Here is a 16,951-nt window from a genome sequence, read left to right as displayed (position 1 = left end):
TGGGAAGAAAGATATAATTATGAAGATAGATAAAATTAAATGGTAATTGAAAGCTTGATTAAGAAATGTGCAAGTGAAAAGGTGGAAAAACAAAACATGGAAAAACAAATTGAGTTGTTCTAGGAAAAGATGAATGAAAAATTTGATGAGGATGGCAGAAAGGAAGTGTTGGAAAAAGAACTGTCATAACTAGGAGGAGACGTTTCCTAAAGTTTGGGGGCCTAAGTTAGGGAAAAATTCATCGCATGGGAAAGTAGATACCAAAACAAATGGCGCCACAGAGATGATTGACTTGGACTTAAACGGAAGGTGGGTCATAGAAGCTGGAGTGGGCAAAGTATAAAAAACTTCCAACCCAATTTCTTTTAGCCCAAATAGATTGGGTGAATTTGAATTAAACATAAGGATTGTTAACATATTTGGTGTGGGTCAGAATAAGTAATTTCTAATCTAATATCATGTAGCCCAAATAGATTGGGCGGGTCTGTTTATTGCTTTAACGAGGGAAAAACAAAAATTACTGGCAGAAGGCGATCAAGAGGAAGGATTTATTCCATCATACATTTTAGCCTTAATTCCTCCAAAACACAAATTGAAGTGTATTCTCCAAAACAAATTGCAATTATCTTCTTAGGTGCCCTCATATTCGATTGATTTAGCTAATTCTACTACAAAGTTTATTGGGCGGATCCATTTTGTGTTATAAATCAACTTCTGATTAAGATGTGATTTAAGGGAATAAAAGATTCTAGACGAAATGGAAAAGGATGTCGCTGGTCAAGTATGGAAGACACTCAAATTGTGGGGAATTTCTGTCAATCAAGGGGATGACGTCTATAAAGAAATTATAAAACCTAGCACTATAAAAATCTTCGATGTAAATGCTTGAGTTTCAAAGTTGTTTAGGTCCTCTTTATATAACAATTCATCTGGGCTTTTCTTTATGGATTTGAGATTTGATTTCGTCTAGAAAAATTCAAATTTTGTTGGATATTTGATTTGTTCCTTGAATATCTCTAACAAAAAGATATGGTTTGGTTTGTTATAAATTTAAATTTAAATCTCCTTAAATCTGATTTCATCTTCACAACTGTCCAACAAATCATATAAACACATTTTTAAATTAATAATAATAAAACCCGAACCAATCTTTGATCATAAAATCCTCTAAAAAGCAGCAGCCAAGTCTTGATGCGCAAGGCCTAGATGTCGAGCAGCATGCTAGGACATCGTGTCGAGCATGTGTACCTTCTATACTTCCATACAACTTTAGCAAGTTAGATCAACTTGAACACTTTGAGCATTTCTCATGTTGTTGTTTTCTGAAAATGCAGCCAATCCAAAAGACCATTTCACAAAGAAATTCAATCTCCCCTTTTATCAAATTGTGACAAAACAACTCTTCAATATACCTAGCAATAATTATTAGGACATACTAGGCGATGACGTGGTTCAATTTATACAATATTTTCATGGGAGTGGGAAGCTACGAAAATCTATGACAACAACTTTTTTAGCATTAAACCAAAAAAACGCCAATCCTCAAGAGTTAGGGCAATACAAACCCATTTGTCTTATAGGGTGTATGTATAAAGTAGTCTCCAAAATTATTGCAAGTAGGTTGAAGACGATAATAGGGAAGTTAGTGGCGCTCTATCAAACACCATTTATGCCTAAAAGACAAATTCTCGATGTTGTATTGGTGGTGAACGAAGTAATTGATTTCGCAATTTGAGAAAAGAGGAATAATTTGTTGTTTAAAGTTGATTTTGCTCAGGTATACGATTGCGTAAATTGGAATTATCTGAGGTTTATATTCATGAAGGTTTTGGTTCTAAATGGATGTGCTCGATGAAAGCACAGGTTTTTAATAGTTCTCTATCTCTTTGAGTTAACGAAACCCAACCAAGGACTTTATGGTGGGTAGAGGTCTAAGACAAGGTGACCCATTATCACATTTTCTCTTTACAATTGCAGTTGAGGGATTGGCAGGAATTGTGAGAATGGAGGTTGAGAGTGGTGATTTGTGAGACTTATGAGTAAATGATACTAAAGAACACAATATCATACAGTTTACTGACGACACCATCTTGATGGATGAAGAAGATTGGATCAATTTACTATCAATTGAAGCCATATTAAGTGGGTTTGAGCTGGTTTATGGGTTGAAAACTAACATGTGGAAAAGTAAACTATATGGTGTAGGCATCAATGAAGACTTTATGCAAATGACATCTCATTTTCTCATATGCAGGATGGACAATATTCTATTCAAATTCTTGGGGATTAAAGTGGGGTGTAATCATAGAAGAATTTGTACATGGAAGCTGATTTTGGATACATTCATAAAAAAATTGTTAGTTGGAAGGGTAGATCAATAGGTGGAAGAGTATCACTCATCAAATCAGTTTTATCTAATTAATATATATACCATTTATTATTTATTAAAGCACTAGTGAAAATTATTGAAGAAACTACAAGAGTTTAAAGGAATAAAGATGAGTGGGACAAATGATGTATATATTGGGTCAGTTGGAAAAGTGTTTGTAAATATAAGGAAGAGGGAGGCATAAGAATTAAAGATGTGTCAGTTTTTAACCAGGCGTAGTTAGGAAAGTGGATATGGAGATTCGTGAATGAAGAAGAAGCCATTTGGGGGTGGCATATTACAACATAGATATGGAAGCTTGAAGAAAAGAGTATGGTACAATGCTGAACTTAGGGTAAAAGGAAAGAATTCACTATGGTGGAGGAATATTATGAAAGTGGGATGTTGTCATTCCATTTTTTATACAAGTATAATGAAGTATTTTTCTTGCAAAATGGGGATAGGCGTGGAAATTCCCTTTTGTGAAACTAGATGGATATGAAAAACACCATTAACTTTTGTGTATACTAATCATTAATAGATATCAACAAATAGAAAAATATGTGTGGATGATATGTGGGAGTGGATTGAGGAATCTTGGCATTGGAGGCTTAAATGGAACATAACACAACCTGATGATCAAATAGCTGAAGGCATCAAGTTCTTGCATCAGATTCTAGCTGATACTTTACCTCGAAATAGTGGGAAGGATATGATGATTTGGTCTGCTTCTTCGGAAAAGTGCTATATAAAGAAGCCATATTATGTTACTCCCTCTGTCCCACAATGAGTGACCCATCCCACAATTTCACACAGATTAAGTAAAGTGAATAAAAGTAAGAGAGAGAATAAACACAGACTGGGTGGATGGTAATAATAACATTCAACAATTTATTCAAACTTCTGCACAATTTCAAAGAAAGGTTGCTAAACATAGAAAATGTGTGATTTGGTTGGCAACAATATGTTGCATTTGGACAAAGACAAATGATATTCTGTTTAAAGAAGAGTCATATAGTGTGGATGACATTATTTCCAATATTAAGATGGTGTCGTGGTTAGGTTAGTCATAAGATCGAAAAATTAATTCATTGTACATTTTATGAGTGGTATAAATGCCCCATGCATTATCTCAAAATTAGTTGATTGGTGTATTAGTTTGTGATGCCGAGTTAATGTATTTGGGCATTGAGTACCCCTAAAACTCCTTCATAATACACATTTGCTTATAAAAAAGAATTTCAAAAGGTTTTGCTTATTTAAAGGGAGAATTTCAAAAGAAGTGGATTTAAGCCATATTACATTGATCCTATCTATTAATTATTTGTTTTCTATAAAACTATTTTTTATTTGAGTTTAACATAAATATTTCAACATACATATGTATGTTACTTTTATGCCATCTAGTAAATATTTTAATAAAATAAATATAAGTCTGTATCGATTATATTCAAATATTTTAATATTTTTAATTAAACATAATTATTTACTCTTAATCTTAATTTTTAAATGGGGTTATATTAGTTATCCTAACTAACCCATTAATGATATGCTTAATAAATTTGTATTGACTTATTAACTAGATTATAATTCTAAAATAAAAGATAAAAATGGATTCATTTGGGCATAGAGATTTGACATTAGTCATATATTTGACAACTCAAATGATTAGAAGCTTAAAATAGTGTGTACCTATAGTTTTGGATTTGTTAGTAAAGTGTGTTGTTTGTGAACTAATATATAAATACAAAGTAAAGTCGAATAAAAGATGGAAAAATATTTCGTTCAAATCAAGGCACAATAATCACGACAAATATGTTTTTAAATGTGAAAAATATGAGTAAAATAATTTAGTTTGTGAATTTAGCTTTATATAAAAGCTCATCTCAGTTTGAGATAAAATTTGGGTAATATTTCAGTTTAATTTGGGAAGTAATCATTTCAAGTTGTTGTTTAAAAAAAATCGACTATTTTAATATACTGTTTGGAAGAAAAACTAATCACTTTTCTTCTATTGTCATTTTTTGGTTGAAAGTTAGTCTAAAACTTCATTTTTATTGTAAAAGAGGGTTATATATATATATATATATATATATATATATATATATATATATATATATATATATATATATATATATATATATATATATAATTAAAATGAAGCAAAATACACCATAATGCCACAAAAAAAGTTACATTTTCTTTCGAATATAAATAATACAAGACAATAAGCAACAAATTATATTTTAACCGAAATACAAAATAAAACAAAAACTAACTTTCGTTATTCTCATGGCCAAATCTCTCCCAAATTTACTCCACCAAGTCTGCTTGAAGTTGGCGATGATTTTGCCTTTGATGAACATGTGATATCCTTTCAAACAATATTGTTAAATTGGGATCAGGACCAGTAGATATTTTGGTTGTGGATAAATTATTATCAACGTGGTCGTAATCAAAATTACAAGCATATGTGTCTCGCTCATCTTCGACAATCATGTTATGCAATATGATACATGCTAACATTATGTGTTTCATTGTATTTATTTCCCAAGCACGCACTGGATCACGTACAATAGCGAATCGGGTTTAGAGCATTCAAAATGCCCGTTCAAAATCCTTCCGTGCTGATTCTTGTCGTTGGGCAAATAACTTTCTCTTTTCTCCTTGCGACATAGGGATGGTCTTGACAAATGTTGCCCACTCAGGATAAATGCAATCTGTTAGGTAGTACCCCATATAATATGTTGTCCGATTCACCAATCCACTCCCAATGAATACAATTAATTGAACTCATTTATGTACGTTACTTTGATTATGTATTTGACATGTTGGCCAATGATTTATACGATGTATTTTTTGTGTACTAATTACTATTGTCTTTAAATTGCATTACTTTGATTTACTATGTAATCGACATGTTGGCCGACGATTTATACAATGTGGAAAAGTAAACTATATGGTGTAGACATCAATGAACACTTTATGCAAATGACATCTCATTTTCTCATATGCAGGGTGGACAATATTCTATTCAAATTCTTGGGGATTAAAGTGGGGTGTAATCATAGAAGAATTTGTACATGGAAGCTAATTTTGGATACATTTATAAAACAATTGTTAGTTGGAAGGGTAGATCAATAGGTGGAAGAGTATCACTCATCAATTCAGTTCTATCTAATTTACCTATTTACCATTTTTTTATTTTTTAAAGCACCAGTGAAAATTATTGAAGAAACTACAAGAGTTTAAAGGAATAATGGTGAGTTGGACAAATGAGGTATATGTTGGGTCAGTTGGAAAAGTGTTTGTAAATATAAGGAAGAGGGAGGCATAAGAATTAAAGATGTTTCAGTGTTTAACCAGGCGCAGTTAGGAAAGTGGATATGGAGATTCATGAATGAAGAAGAAGCCATTTGGGGGTGGCATATTACAATATAGATATGGAAGCTTGAAGAAAAGAGTATGGTACAATGTTGAACTTAGGGCAAAAGGAAAGAAGTCACTATGGTGTAGGAATATTATGAAAGTGGGATGTTGTCATTCCATTTTTGATATAAGTATAATGAAGTACTTTTCTTGCAAAATGGGGATAGGCGTGGAAATTCCCTTTTGTGAAACTAGATGGATATGAAAAACACCATTAGTTTTTGTGTATACTAATAATTAATAGATATCAACAAATAGAAAAGGATGTGTGGATGATATGTGGGAGTGGATTGAGGAATCTTGGCATTGGAGGCTTTAATTGAACATAACACAACCTGATGATCAAATAGCTGAAGGCATCCGATTCTTGCATCAGATTCTAGCTGATACTTTACCTCGAAATAGTGGGAAGGATATGGTGATTTGGCCTGCTTCTTCTGACAAGTGCTATATAATGAAGTCGTATTATGTCACCCCCTCTGTCCTAGAATGAGTGACCCAGCCCACAATTTTACACAGATTAAGAAAAATGAAGAAAAGTAAGAGAGAGAATAAACACAGAGTGGGCGACCCAGCCTACAATTATATGAAATACATATTTAAACATAAACAATAATAATATTATTAATAATAATGATAATAATAATAATACACCTAACTTCTCTTGAAGTACTTCCCCTTGATACTTTAACAAATTTCTTGATGTCCTCGACGTTTCTCATCATCCATTGTTGATTTGTCCTTCATGAGAATTTCATACAACATGGTTATGCTCTTTGCTAACCTTGCTTCAGCTATTTTACCATAGATAGCTAAAATCTTTTCGGAGGCTTTTTTCATGCTAGTCAATTCCACTATGGGTGTTATAGATGGAGATGCTTTTCCTTTGCCCTTTGTTTTTTCCGCCTTTGTCCTGTTGGGCTGTCTGAGTTGCATCGTTGTATTCTGAACAATCTATGGAATTTTCTGGAGTATATGTCGATGAATATGTCCCAGTAGAGGATATCTTTGCTCTCTTTGAAGATTTATTCATTTCTTGTCCCTTCCATTTAGGTTCATCCTTCAACAACCTCCACGCGTGCTCCATCGTGAAACGTTGTTGATGTACTTGTACCCAAATTTTACGTGCCTCATCCATGACGTCGGTCTCAGACTGTCCATTTTTCTTATTAGCAACAGCTAGTTTGTAGCTATCGCAAAACCATTGACATTGTTTATTCAATATATGCCATCGAGATTTGAGTGTCGACCATTCTTTCACTATAAGTGGACCGCGATAGTTGTTATAGTCATCTTTGATTCTACTCTAAAAATTATCTACTTTTTGGTCAACTCCTACAGCTAAATCTTTGGAAATGTTAAGCCATGTTTGAATAAGCAACTTATCTTCTTTTTCAAAGAACCTGACATGCTGTTTTTTTTTTAGTTTAACATTCTCCTTCTTCTGCAACAGTAATATTTTCTAGACCATCCTGAATGGAGAACACTGACACTTGAGAATCTGTATGGACTCAATAGGTAATTCTAATTCAACGTTAGTAAATTCTACAACGTCGTTGGTACCCATTAAATGCGTATATTGGCTAGTGATGTTGGTTGGTGGTGATTGAAACATAAAAGGTCGGGGATATTGAGAATTGTTGCTGGTAGATAATGGTGGTGACTTAAACATTTAAGGTTGGAAATTTTGAGAACCATCACCTATAAGGAGTGATGGTCGTGGACACATTTGAAAATCTTGATAATTGTCATCGGTAGGAATTTGTTAAAAATTATAATAAAAATTTCATTGATTGGGATCAATTTGATAAATTAAATATGATTGAAAATTAAAAGAAAAAAATTTTGAAGATAAAATTGTGTAAAAAATATACAAGTTACTGCTTTGGTATTTATAGAAAGGTAAAAAAATGAATATAGCTGTTACTTTGAATAGAGCCGTTGATTTTAATACCGTTGGATTATTATGACTACTTTTTATGCAATATAATAATAATATTATATGTTTCAAATTAAATAGTTAACGTTGCCTCAACAAATAGTGGTTACTAAATTTTAGTTAACTATATGCCGTGTCATACTTACTCCAATACAAATTGTCTATAGTTTACGTCATCTATAATAAATTTTACAATAAGAAACCTACGATAAAGATGCTCTTAGGGGATTTAAGTAAAACTTGATCGTTTGTTAATTTGATATTTTTTCATATTCGTTTACTTGATGGTTTGTTAAAATAGCACAATCCATATGAATACAAATTTAAATTTTTAGTATTCAACCGTTTAATACACTTGCTAAATTGTCCTCAATCTTCCCGGATAAAAGACACTGTAATTTGTTAATCTCATGCAACTTAAGGGGGATTTAGGATCAATTTTGCTAAATTTTCCTCTGCTACCCTAGCCGTCACTTTTCTTCTTTTTCCTTCCTCTCTCTCAAAGAGGGGTGATTTAGGATCAATTTTGATCCAAAATCACCCCTCCAAATCGTTTTTGTTTATCTATTACTTAAATAAGTGATTTTCATACCTTTTCTTTTTGTCTTTTTTGTGATTTCGTGGGTCATCGTTTGTTTTGATTTCCCATATTTCTGTGGTGTATTTTGATTTCTCGTCTTTGTGCGGGTATTTTGTTTTTCCGTTTTTGTGCGGTGTTCATTTGTTTCAGGTTGAAAGATTAGTTTCGATCTAGTGCAGATTCAATCAATGACTTTGGTGCCGTCAACGCTACAGATCCGGAAACATGAATATTTCGGACATCTCAATACAGTCAATACATTAATATTTGTAGGCATATGCAATTTTCCGTTTTATGCTATTAACATGGATGCTTTGGATTTGTTTGCAGATTCATCCTTTTTGTTTTTGGCGATTTTGAATTTGTATTGCAACGATGTACTCTATCAATTTGAATGAATGAATATCATTTATTTTCTGTCAAAAAAAAAAGGGGAGTTACTTCTTCTTTTTAATTTTAAATTACTATTTTAATGTTTGTGCAAAGTTTAATTTTAATGGAAGAATAAATTTATTAAATCTTATGGAAACGAGAAATTAAGTTTGCATGTGGGATCCTTCCTAAGATTGTCGCTAGATGCACTGAGTTAAACTTAGAAAGAAATATGTAACTGAAGAGTGGAAAATACTTACATAGACACAACCATAACACATGTACTTACATACAACCAATCACATTTTTTTATTAATTAAAAATTAAAAATAAAATTATCTCTCTCCTCTTTTATCTCAACCACCCCCATGATGCCTATTAAAAACGAAATTAAAATTTAAATAAATTTATATTCTCTCTCTTTTTATCGTTGTTCCTAAAAATATGGATTTTGATTCGTATTTATGCAAGTATTTCTTCTCAGGAGTGTACTGGAGATAGTCTTTCTCTCTCTTGTAAAACATTGTGAAGCAGAATACATAGTTATAAGTAATTAAAATACTAAATAACAATATTCATTGTATGTATATTCAACAAAACATATAGTACCCAATGATAGAATTTTTTAACAAATTTCAAACCTAATTTTTGTCACAATGAAGTTTGATTATAAAATGCTCTCAAACAGATAAGAGAAACAATATTTATTTATGAATCAACTTAAAGAATTGAATATTATCATAATTTTAAAATCCAATCAAATTAAGTTTGATCTAATATTCAAATTTATCGTAACAAAAAGTTGCAATTACTCATGTAACTTGGAGAAGTTCAAGACTCATTCATTAAATTAATTCACTAATAATAAAAAGGAAATAAATAACAAAAATAATTTATTAGACTAAAACCCTAGACTCAAAGATTAAATTAAAGTTACAAAGAGAATAACCAAAATATCTGCTTACAAAGAAAAAAACCTAAAATATTGTTAATCATCAAAATGGAGAGTTTATCATAAGGATGTAACCAGGAAAAATATCATCCGGATCAATAATTTCTGGATTTGAGAACAAGATAAACGGATCATCGCATTTCTCCGCTATGCTATCAATGGTTTCTCCTTTTTTTACAACATAAAATTGATCACATGGTAGACCATCCCATGCGTAGTGATTGACCTTACTCCCTTTTGCACCACTAACCATAGGAAGTGCCTGTGCTGCAATTACCAGTATGATAAACAACCGTAAAATTGATACTTTCATGTTAGCCATATAACTTTCTTATACAAAGGAGAAAGAATAGAAGATGAATAAAATAGTGTTTGGATGTATAGCTAGAGGGTGCTTGCTGTTTAATTTAATTGTAGGATTATCATGCTTTATATAGTATTTAGAGTACAACTAAAACCTATATTTACGTAATATATATCTGTTTTCACTAGAACTATCCGGATAATACTCCCCTAAAAAACTAAGTTGCAGATAATATTCTAATGTACTCTTCGCCTTTATTTTCTATTATTGTTGTATATAAGCGGATAATTATATATAACTATTTAAAAAAATTAAGATAAACAAATATATGTAATTGTATAATTTTTTTTAAATTATAAAAAAATTAAAAATTAATAACTTTGATAATGCAAAAAATTAGACTAAATAAATTTTAATTAGTTAATAAAAATAAAATATTTTCAATCAAATAGTGGTGAAGTGTACAGCGAGAGTTCAAGTAAAGAGGAATAAATTTTTTATACAATAATAACTAAAGTGAAAGCATTATTTATTAATTTAGTGAGAAAAAAAATGTTAGTTTATGATGAGTGTTAATTTATTTGGTATTTTTATGGTAAAGTACTAGCTGAATATGAGGTGTGAATAGAAGATACTTATTGGAAAAATAAAGATTAAGGATTGTGTCCAAGAATATTTAAGCTAAGCCTTTTTAATTGATTGATGTCTATTTCTTTGTTTTTTTTCTTAATTTAAAAGTCTTACAATACGTGAATTAAGGTGCTTGCATGTACAATTACTTGCAAAAGAATTCAATGATTTTGATTATAACAACACCTAATGTCTAACTGCGTTCGATTTAATTTCTTATGATCTTTGGTCTAGTAATTCAGTTGATGGTGTGTATCAAAGAAGCTATATTAAGCCTCATCTTTCAGATGAAGCAAAGTTCTAGATGAATTGTTGAATCAATAATAAATCAAGCAGTGAATCTTGAAGCTTCGAAGATTGTAGAAGAGAGAACGCGTAAAATCTTGCTTGATTCGTCTCTGAGTGATTAAAATATTGTAATGATAATTAAATTACTAAGACAACTAACACATACATTTAAAAATAATTTTAAACCTCATTCTTTCGCTAAAATACCATAAAACCAATGAAGAAACTGTCAAGGTGCGTGTGAAATCGAATAAGAGTGTTTCTAATCATTTAAGAAGCATTGGTGGTTAGCGAGTGGTAAATCCCCTGTTTGAGTTGGAGATTAGCGAATGCAAAATTTCCCGTTTACTTGTAAGAAAGTTCGTGGGCATAGCCTTTACATCTCATATAGTTGAAACTCTCAACAAAAATTCTTGGGGATATGAGTAGACCAATTGGTTAGACCGAACCTATATAAATTATAAGCCAGTGCATTTGTCTCTTCCCCCGGTCTCTTTACAATTGAAATATCTATTTTCTTCTCATGTATTTATATCTCTTCATATATTTAATTTTATTTCTTTTAATTATTCTACAACTTATTCTTTGTTTAATTTATAAAATTATTTTTGTAAGTTCCTTGAATTTTAGGATTGACAACAATTTTGCTAAAACGTGAATCACTGCCAAATGTTGGACAAGATGTTGTGACATCCTGAACAACTGTTATAGCAGGGACTGAACTGCTGTTATTTTGTCTTGACATATTTGATTTGATTTTGTGAGATTCTCTATGGATATATCTCACTGATCTGCGCAAGTCAGGAAGATTTTATCTAGAACAATTAATTTAATCTACAAATGTGCATAAGTTTCTAAAATTGGATATTGAAACTATTTAGGAAACTTGTGATGTTTTGTTCCAAGATTTAAGGATATTTTTTGCATAATTGGTGCAACCCTAATGCAATTGTCTTTTCACAACTTTGTAAAATGAAAGGGAAATTTATAGTCTTAGGTTTTGAGAGTCAATTTCAGAGTGCTTTGTTTGTGTCACTCGTGTATCTCTTGATACAATGAGGTTGACTATTTGTTCATTATCAATCACTCACAAGCTTCTAAGCAAATAGTGAACTGTGTGTAAAGTATGTTCTTCTTTTTTGGTCTTTTGTTATTGTTACTGAGGTAATTGAGATGTGAAAATGGGATCTCATATCTAGGAGTGTCCTAGGTAGAAGTTGCACAAAGTAGTGATTAGGAGATATGTTGTAAACTAGGGTTTAGGGTTTAGGACTTAAGGTTATTTAGCTTTGAACTAATACTATCATAGTGAATTTCCTTCCTGGCTTGGGTACCCCCATAGTATGTAATGTTGCACCAAATTGTGTTAACAATTGATTGTGTATTTTACCTTCTACAAATTAACTCTACATAATTTATAGTTTGTTAAAATTGTTTTGTCAGACAGATGATGTCTTAACATCCGTCTTGACATTGTGGTTGATGTTAGGACATCAGTCTTGACATCTATTGTAAAGTGCCAGAATTTTAATTTTAATTAAGCATAATTATTTTCCTATAATTTAATCACCACTAAAACTCAATTAGGCACCAATTCTTACAAAACCTAATTAACCTTACGTAATAAATCATTACCAATTGGATAAACGATAAACTACGCTAAGAATTGACAACCTAAGCATGCAATATCCAATGAAAATTAAATGTGACAGTGTGTGTGTGTGTGCGCGAGAGAGAGAGAGAGGAGAGAGAGAGAGAGAGAGAGAGAGAGAGAGAGAGAGAGAGAGAGAGAGAGAGAGAGAGAGAGAGAGAGAGAGAGTGAGAGAGAGACAGAGAGAGAGTGAGAGAGACAAATAAACAGACAAAGAATACATAGGGATGTATAGAGGTTTGATTTTCTTCATCGTTTTTCCTACTCCACTCATCAATTGTTTCCCATTGGAATCTGCCTTATTCCTTTTTAGTTTGACAATTATTGCAATATATCATACAATCACTAATCCACAATAATTTTGAGAAAAATAAATATCATATATGGATCTAGACTTGTATACATCATAATGCCTAACTCTTTTGCATAATCTATACTCGATTCGCGCTTCTTAAATATCCTAGTAACACCAATCTGCTCACATTTTTCGTGTGTGGCAATCACCTCTTAATCCCACTGATTTCTTGAGGGATAAACTATCTGAAGATTTGAGGTAAAGTTCATCTTGTCTGTAGCCTTCCAAACAGTCACTACCAAAGCAATCTGGAGAGAATAACCTCCTTCTTTTAATTGGAATTTCTCAGCACTAATGAAAACAACCTCAATCTTGCAAGAACCCTGAAAAACTTTACCCAGTATTTAAGAACAGTTATTTTCTAGACAATGTATCCCTCATTCAATTACAAATATCTCATCATCAAGATCTGAAATCAAAACTAAAGGTTGAAGAAGAAAGAAATTTGATTGCAAAAGTTTTTAAACTTTCAAAAGTGAGAAGATGTTAATTTCACAAAAATCACAATAAAAATTGATTTTCCACTAGTGATTTGTTACTTGAAAAATGATGACAAAATGATTTTATATATGCTTGTGATTAAGCACAAAAATGGATGGAAAAAGTTTATTAGATTCGATCCAATAACATTTCATAATTTGAGTCAATTGAGCATGTAGTGTGAAACAAGATCTCATAAAGAAAGTGACTCATCTTCCTGTGATTAGTATGTGATTGGAGTCATACATGTTCATGATCCGAATCATGTGTTAATCCTGATTCGAGTCGCACAAGTCAGTGGCTATCAAGAAGTTTGTGATTCGTGTCATGCACAAACTATGATTTAAATCACATGCTTGCGTAATTCGAATCAAGTGTAATATGATTTGTGTCACATAACCCAAATTTTCCCATTTTTCCTCTATTTTGCTTGGTTCAAGTCATGGATTCTGAGTAATGTGAATCATACACAAGAAATCTCAATTTTTCATGTTTTTTCAAATAGTTTGAGACTCCACTTCCCACATGACATGAATTGATATCACATATGATTATTGTTTCATGAACTCAGACAATTGACTTAAACCATCATGATCAAATCTCAAATATATAGTAATTGATTTATGCATGCTAAAAAATGAATCGATTCAAAACTGAGATAGATATATGCAATTATGAAGGAAACTCTATAAATGATAATACTCAAATGAAACAAAAGCGATTAGATAAGCAACAAAAGTGTATTAGGGGTTCTCCCGCATGAATGTATTAGACACATGCAACTTCAGTTTCTCTCTAGGGACATGCAACTACACTACCTAATATAGTAGACAGAAACTAAGTAACTGATTTGATTTTTGAGGTGTTACGTGTTCTTAACCTTTGACCAGCTCTAAGGATTGTTATGCAAAGTGGGTTGTTCACATGCCCGTCCCTGTGGCGGTACAATATGTGCTACAGCACAGGGTCTCATATTTTATTTTATGGGGCTCTAAAAATTGTGTTTTGTTAATACTATAATCTATTCTACAAAAAGGTAAAAAATTTATTAGTGACTATGGTTACTGGAAACGTGCCATTGGTGAGTTGTATGTTAAAAGCTGGGTTTACATTATTATAATAGTTTAGATAAAAATAATTATGATAGTTTACCAACGGATTATGTGGGGCTTTATAATTTCTATATTAACAAACTTCATATTTATGATAGTTTAGATAAAAAATAATTTCTTTTTACGGATAAAATTTATCATTTATTTTTTTGTTATGTTCTTTCATTTCATTTGTTTATCATTTTATTTAATATAAATAAAAAATGAAAATAAAAATTAATTATAATAGAAAATTAAATTTGATTTTGGTTAACATATGAAAAGCAATACATTGTAGAATATAAGTTTAATAATTTTTCTTAAATTAAGATAAAGAGAGAAATAAAAAAACAAAGGCCCCCGAGAGTAAGAGATACACTCACTACAAGAAAATATCATATTAGCAAGGTGAATTTGCCAGGTGTTAGTCACCTTGCAAATTAATGCACTTGCGGGGTGTATTTCACCTCGCAAATAAATAAATATTTCAATAGACGGTTGGCAGTTTGAAATTTTTGAAAAGAAAGTTGCTAGGTGAAAAACACCCCGCAACTATGTTTTAAAAAATTAGGGGGAAAATTATGTTTAGTATTTACTGATGGCGCAATTTGAAAATTTTGAAAATAAAGTTGCTAGGTGAAAAACACCCCGCAAAAGTAGCTAGGTAAAAAACACCCCGCAACTATGTTTTAAAAAAATTGGGGGAAATTATGTCTGACAATTACTGATGGCACAGTGTGGCAGGTGGGCGTTTGACTGACACAAACATTGCGAGGTGAAAATCACCTAGCAAGTCTCAACGATTCTAAAAGTTACGGGGTGTTTTTCACCTCGCAAGTTTTCTTTAAACACCACAACTTCAGTTTCCTTTCTCACATTCCAGATTCAACAAATTTCATTCATTCATTCTCTCTTTCTCCCATCATGGTTCCACATTTCAAAACCCTCAAAATCTCTCAAAGCTTTCATTTTTAACACAAATCAACACATTCAAGACTCAAATATACTTGCTGGTTTCAAAGTTCTTTTTGGTTTTTTCATCAAATCCATTATTTAAGGTACACATATGAATTAAATTGTTTGTTATTTTATATTGGGTTGTATGAATTGGTTTAAATTATGCATTTTTTATTGAAGTTTGTATCATGTAAGTAGTGATGGTTAGATTTGTGTATAATATTTTAGAAAATTTTTAATGAAATTTATATGATTTTATGTATAAATATGTTAAAATGTCAGAATATGTGTATGTTAAATTGTTAGAAACCTCTAGGTGAAAATTTTTAGGCTTAATACCCTTTTTGGTCCCGTAACTATGCCTCTGGGTCCATTTTGGTCCTCTTTCTTTTAAAAGTTTCAAATTGGTCCCATACGTTGTTTAACAGAAACAAGTTGGTAATTTCTGTCAAATAATGTCTAACGGCGTTAAAATTGATTACGTGGAAAGAGCCGTTGCATAGTGGAATGTCTAGTCAGCACTATCTTCTTCTTCATTGCTTGCTGAAGGTTGTTCATATTTTTCCCCAAATTCAACCCTAGATGAAATTGGTTCCCAAGATCCCAAATTGAAACCTAAATTGTTAGTAATCATGAGTTCTATGCGTCGCTCATCATCAACAAATAGAAACCTAAGTGAGTCATCTTCTTTCAGCACATCTAATCTTCCATGGAAGCCTCTATGTCGCTGTGGAGACAACGCGGCTCTTCGCAAGGCACGAACTGTCAAGAACTATGGAAAGCTATTTTGGGGTTGTCAACATTTTAAGGTAAGGATTAGTTTCAGTTGTGATAAGTTTATTGCTGTTGTAATGTTAGTCTAATGCATCCCAATTTTCGTTCTCAACATGTACAGGGTCACAGTAATCCTGGTTGTGGATTTTTTCAATGGTTCTATGAAGAATGTAAAGGTGAAATTGAGCAAACCTTGATGAATGATCAATGGAAGTTTGAAGTTCTTAGTGAAGAGATGGAAGAAGCCAAAAAACAGGTTGAAATATTGAGGCTTAATATTATGGAATTAGAGGATACTTTGAAGATCAACATTAGGTGGAAGAAGATTTGGAAGTTTATGTTTTTTTGTGTGTTATTTGTCTTAGCAGTCAAAATGTTGTAAGAGATCTCAAGTTGTTGTGACAGTGGGATGTTTCAAGTTGTTTTAAGTCCATCTACTATTTTGTATTAGGTTTATGCTCTATTTTGTGACATTGGGAGACCATAAACTGTTGGTCTATTTTGTTTTAGTAATCAATATGCTGTAAGTCCATCTTCTATTTAATGATATGGAATATCCAAGTTGTCTTCTTCATTTTAGTGTTTAAGTTTGATAAACAATTTGTTACACATTGCTTTAAGTCCATCTACTATTTTAATGAGAGAAATTGTTAACATAACAAAAATTTGTTCAAATCCAAAACACAATCTTTGTTCAAATTGTTACATACTAAAACACAACTTGTTACATACTAAAACACAACTTGTTAGATACCAAAACACAACCTTTGTTCAAATTTGT

The 16,951-nt window shown here is 31.5% G+C and overlaps 1 protein-coding gene across 1 annotated transcript; it reads left to right on the top strand.

The window, feature by feature from the left end:
- The first annotated feature begins 15,729 nt into the window (after positions 1 to 15,729).
- Positions 15,730 to 16,616, top strand: LOC131647609 (uncharacterized). The gene is made up of 2 exons (XM_058917483.1): positions 15,730 to 16,205; positions 16,292 to 16,616. The coding sequence occupies exons 1-2, from the start codon at positions 16,029 to 16,031 to the stop codon at positions 16,550 to 16,552; spliced, it is 438 nt and encodes a 145-aa protein (XP_058773466.1). The 5' UTR covers positions 15,730 to 16,028; the 3' UTR covers positions 16,553 to 16,616.
- Positions 16,617 to 16,951: the final 335 nt, after the last annotated feature.

Source organism: Vicia villosa, linkage group LG2, assembly GCF_029867415.1.
Source record: "Vicia villosa cultivar HV-30 ecotype Madison, WI linkage group LG2, Vvil1.0, whole genome shotgun sequence".
In the NCBI taxonomy this organism is placed as follows: Eukaryota; Viridiplantae; Streptophyta; class Magnoliopsida; order Fabales; family Fabaceae; genus Vicia; species Vicia villosa.
The sequence above is the reverse complement of the archived record's forward strand: the minus strand, read 5'-3'. Positions and strand labels throughout refer to the sequence as shown.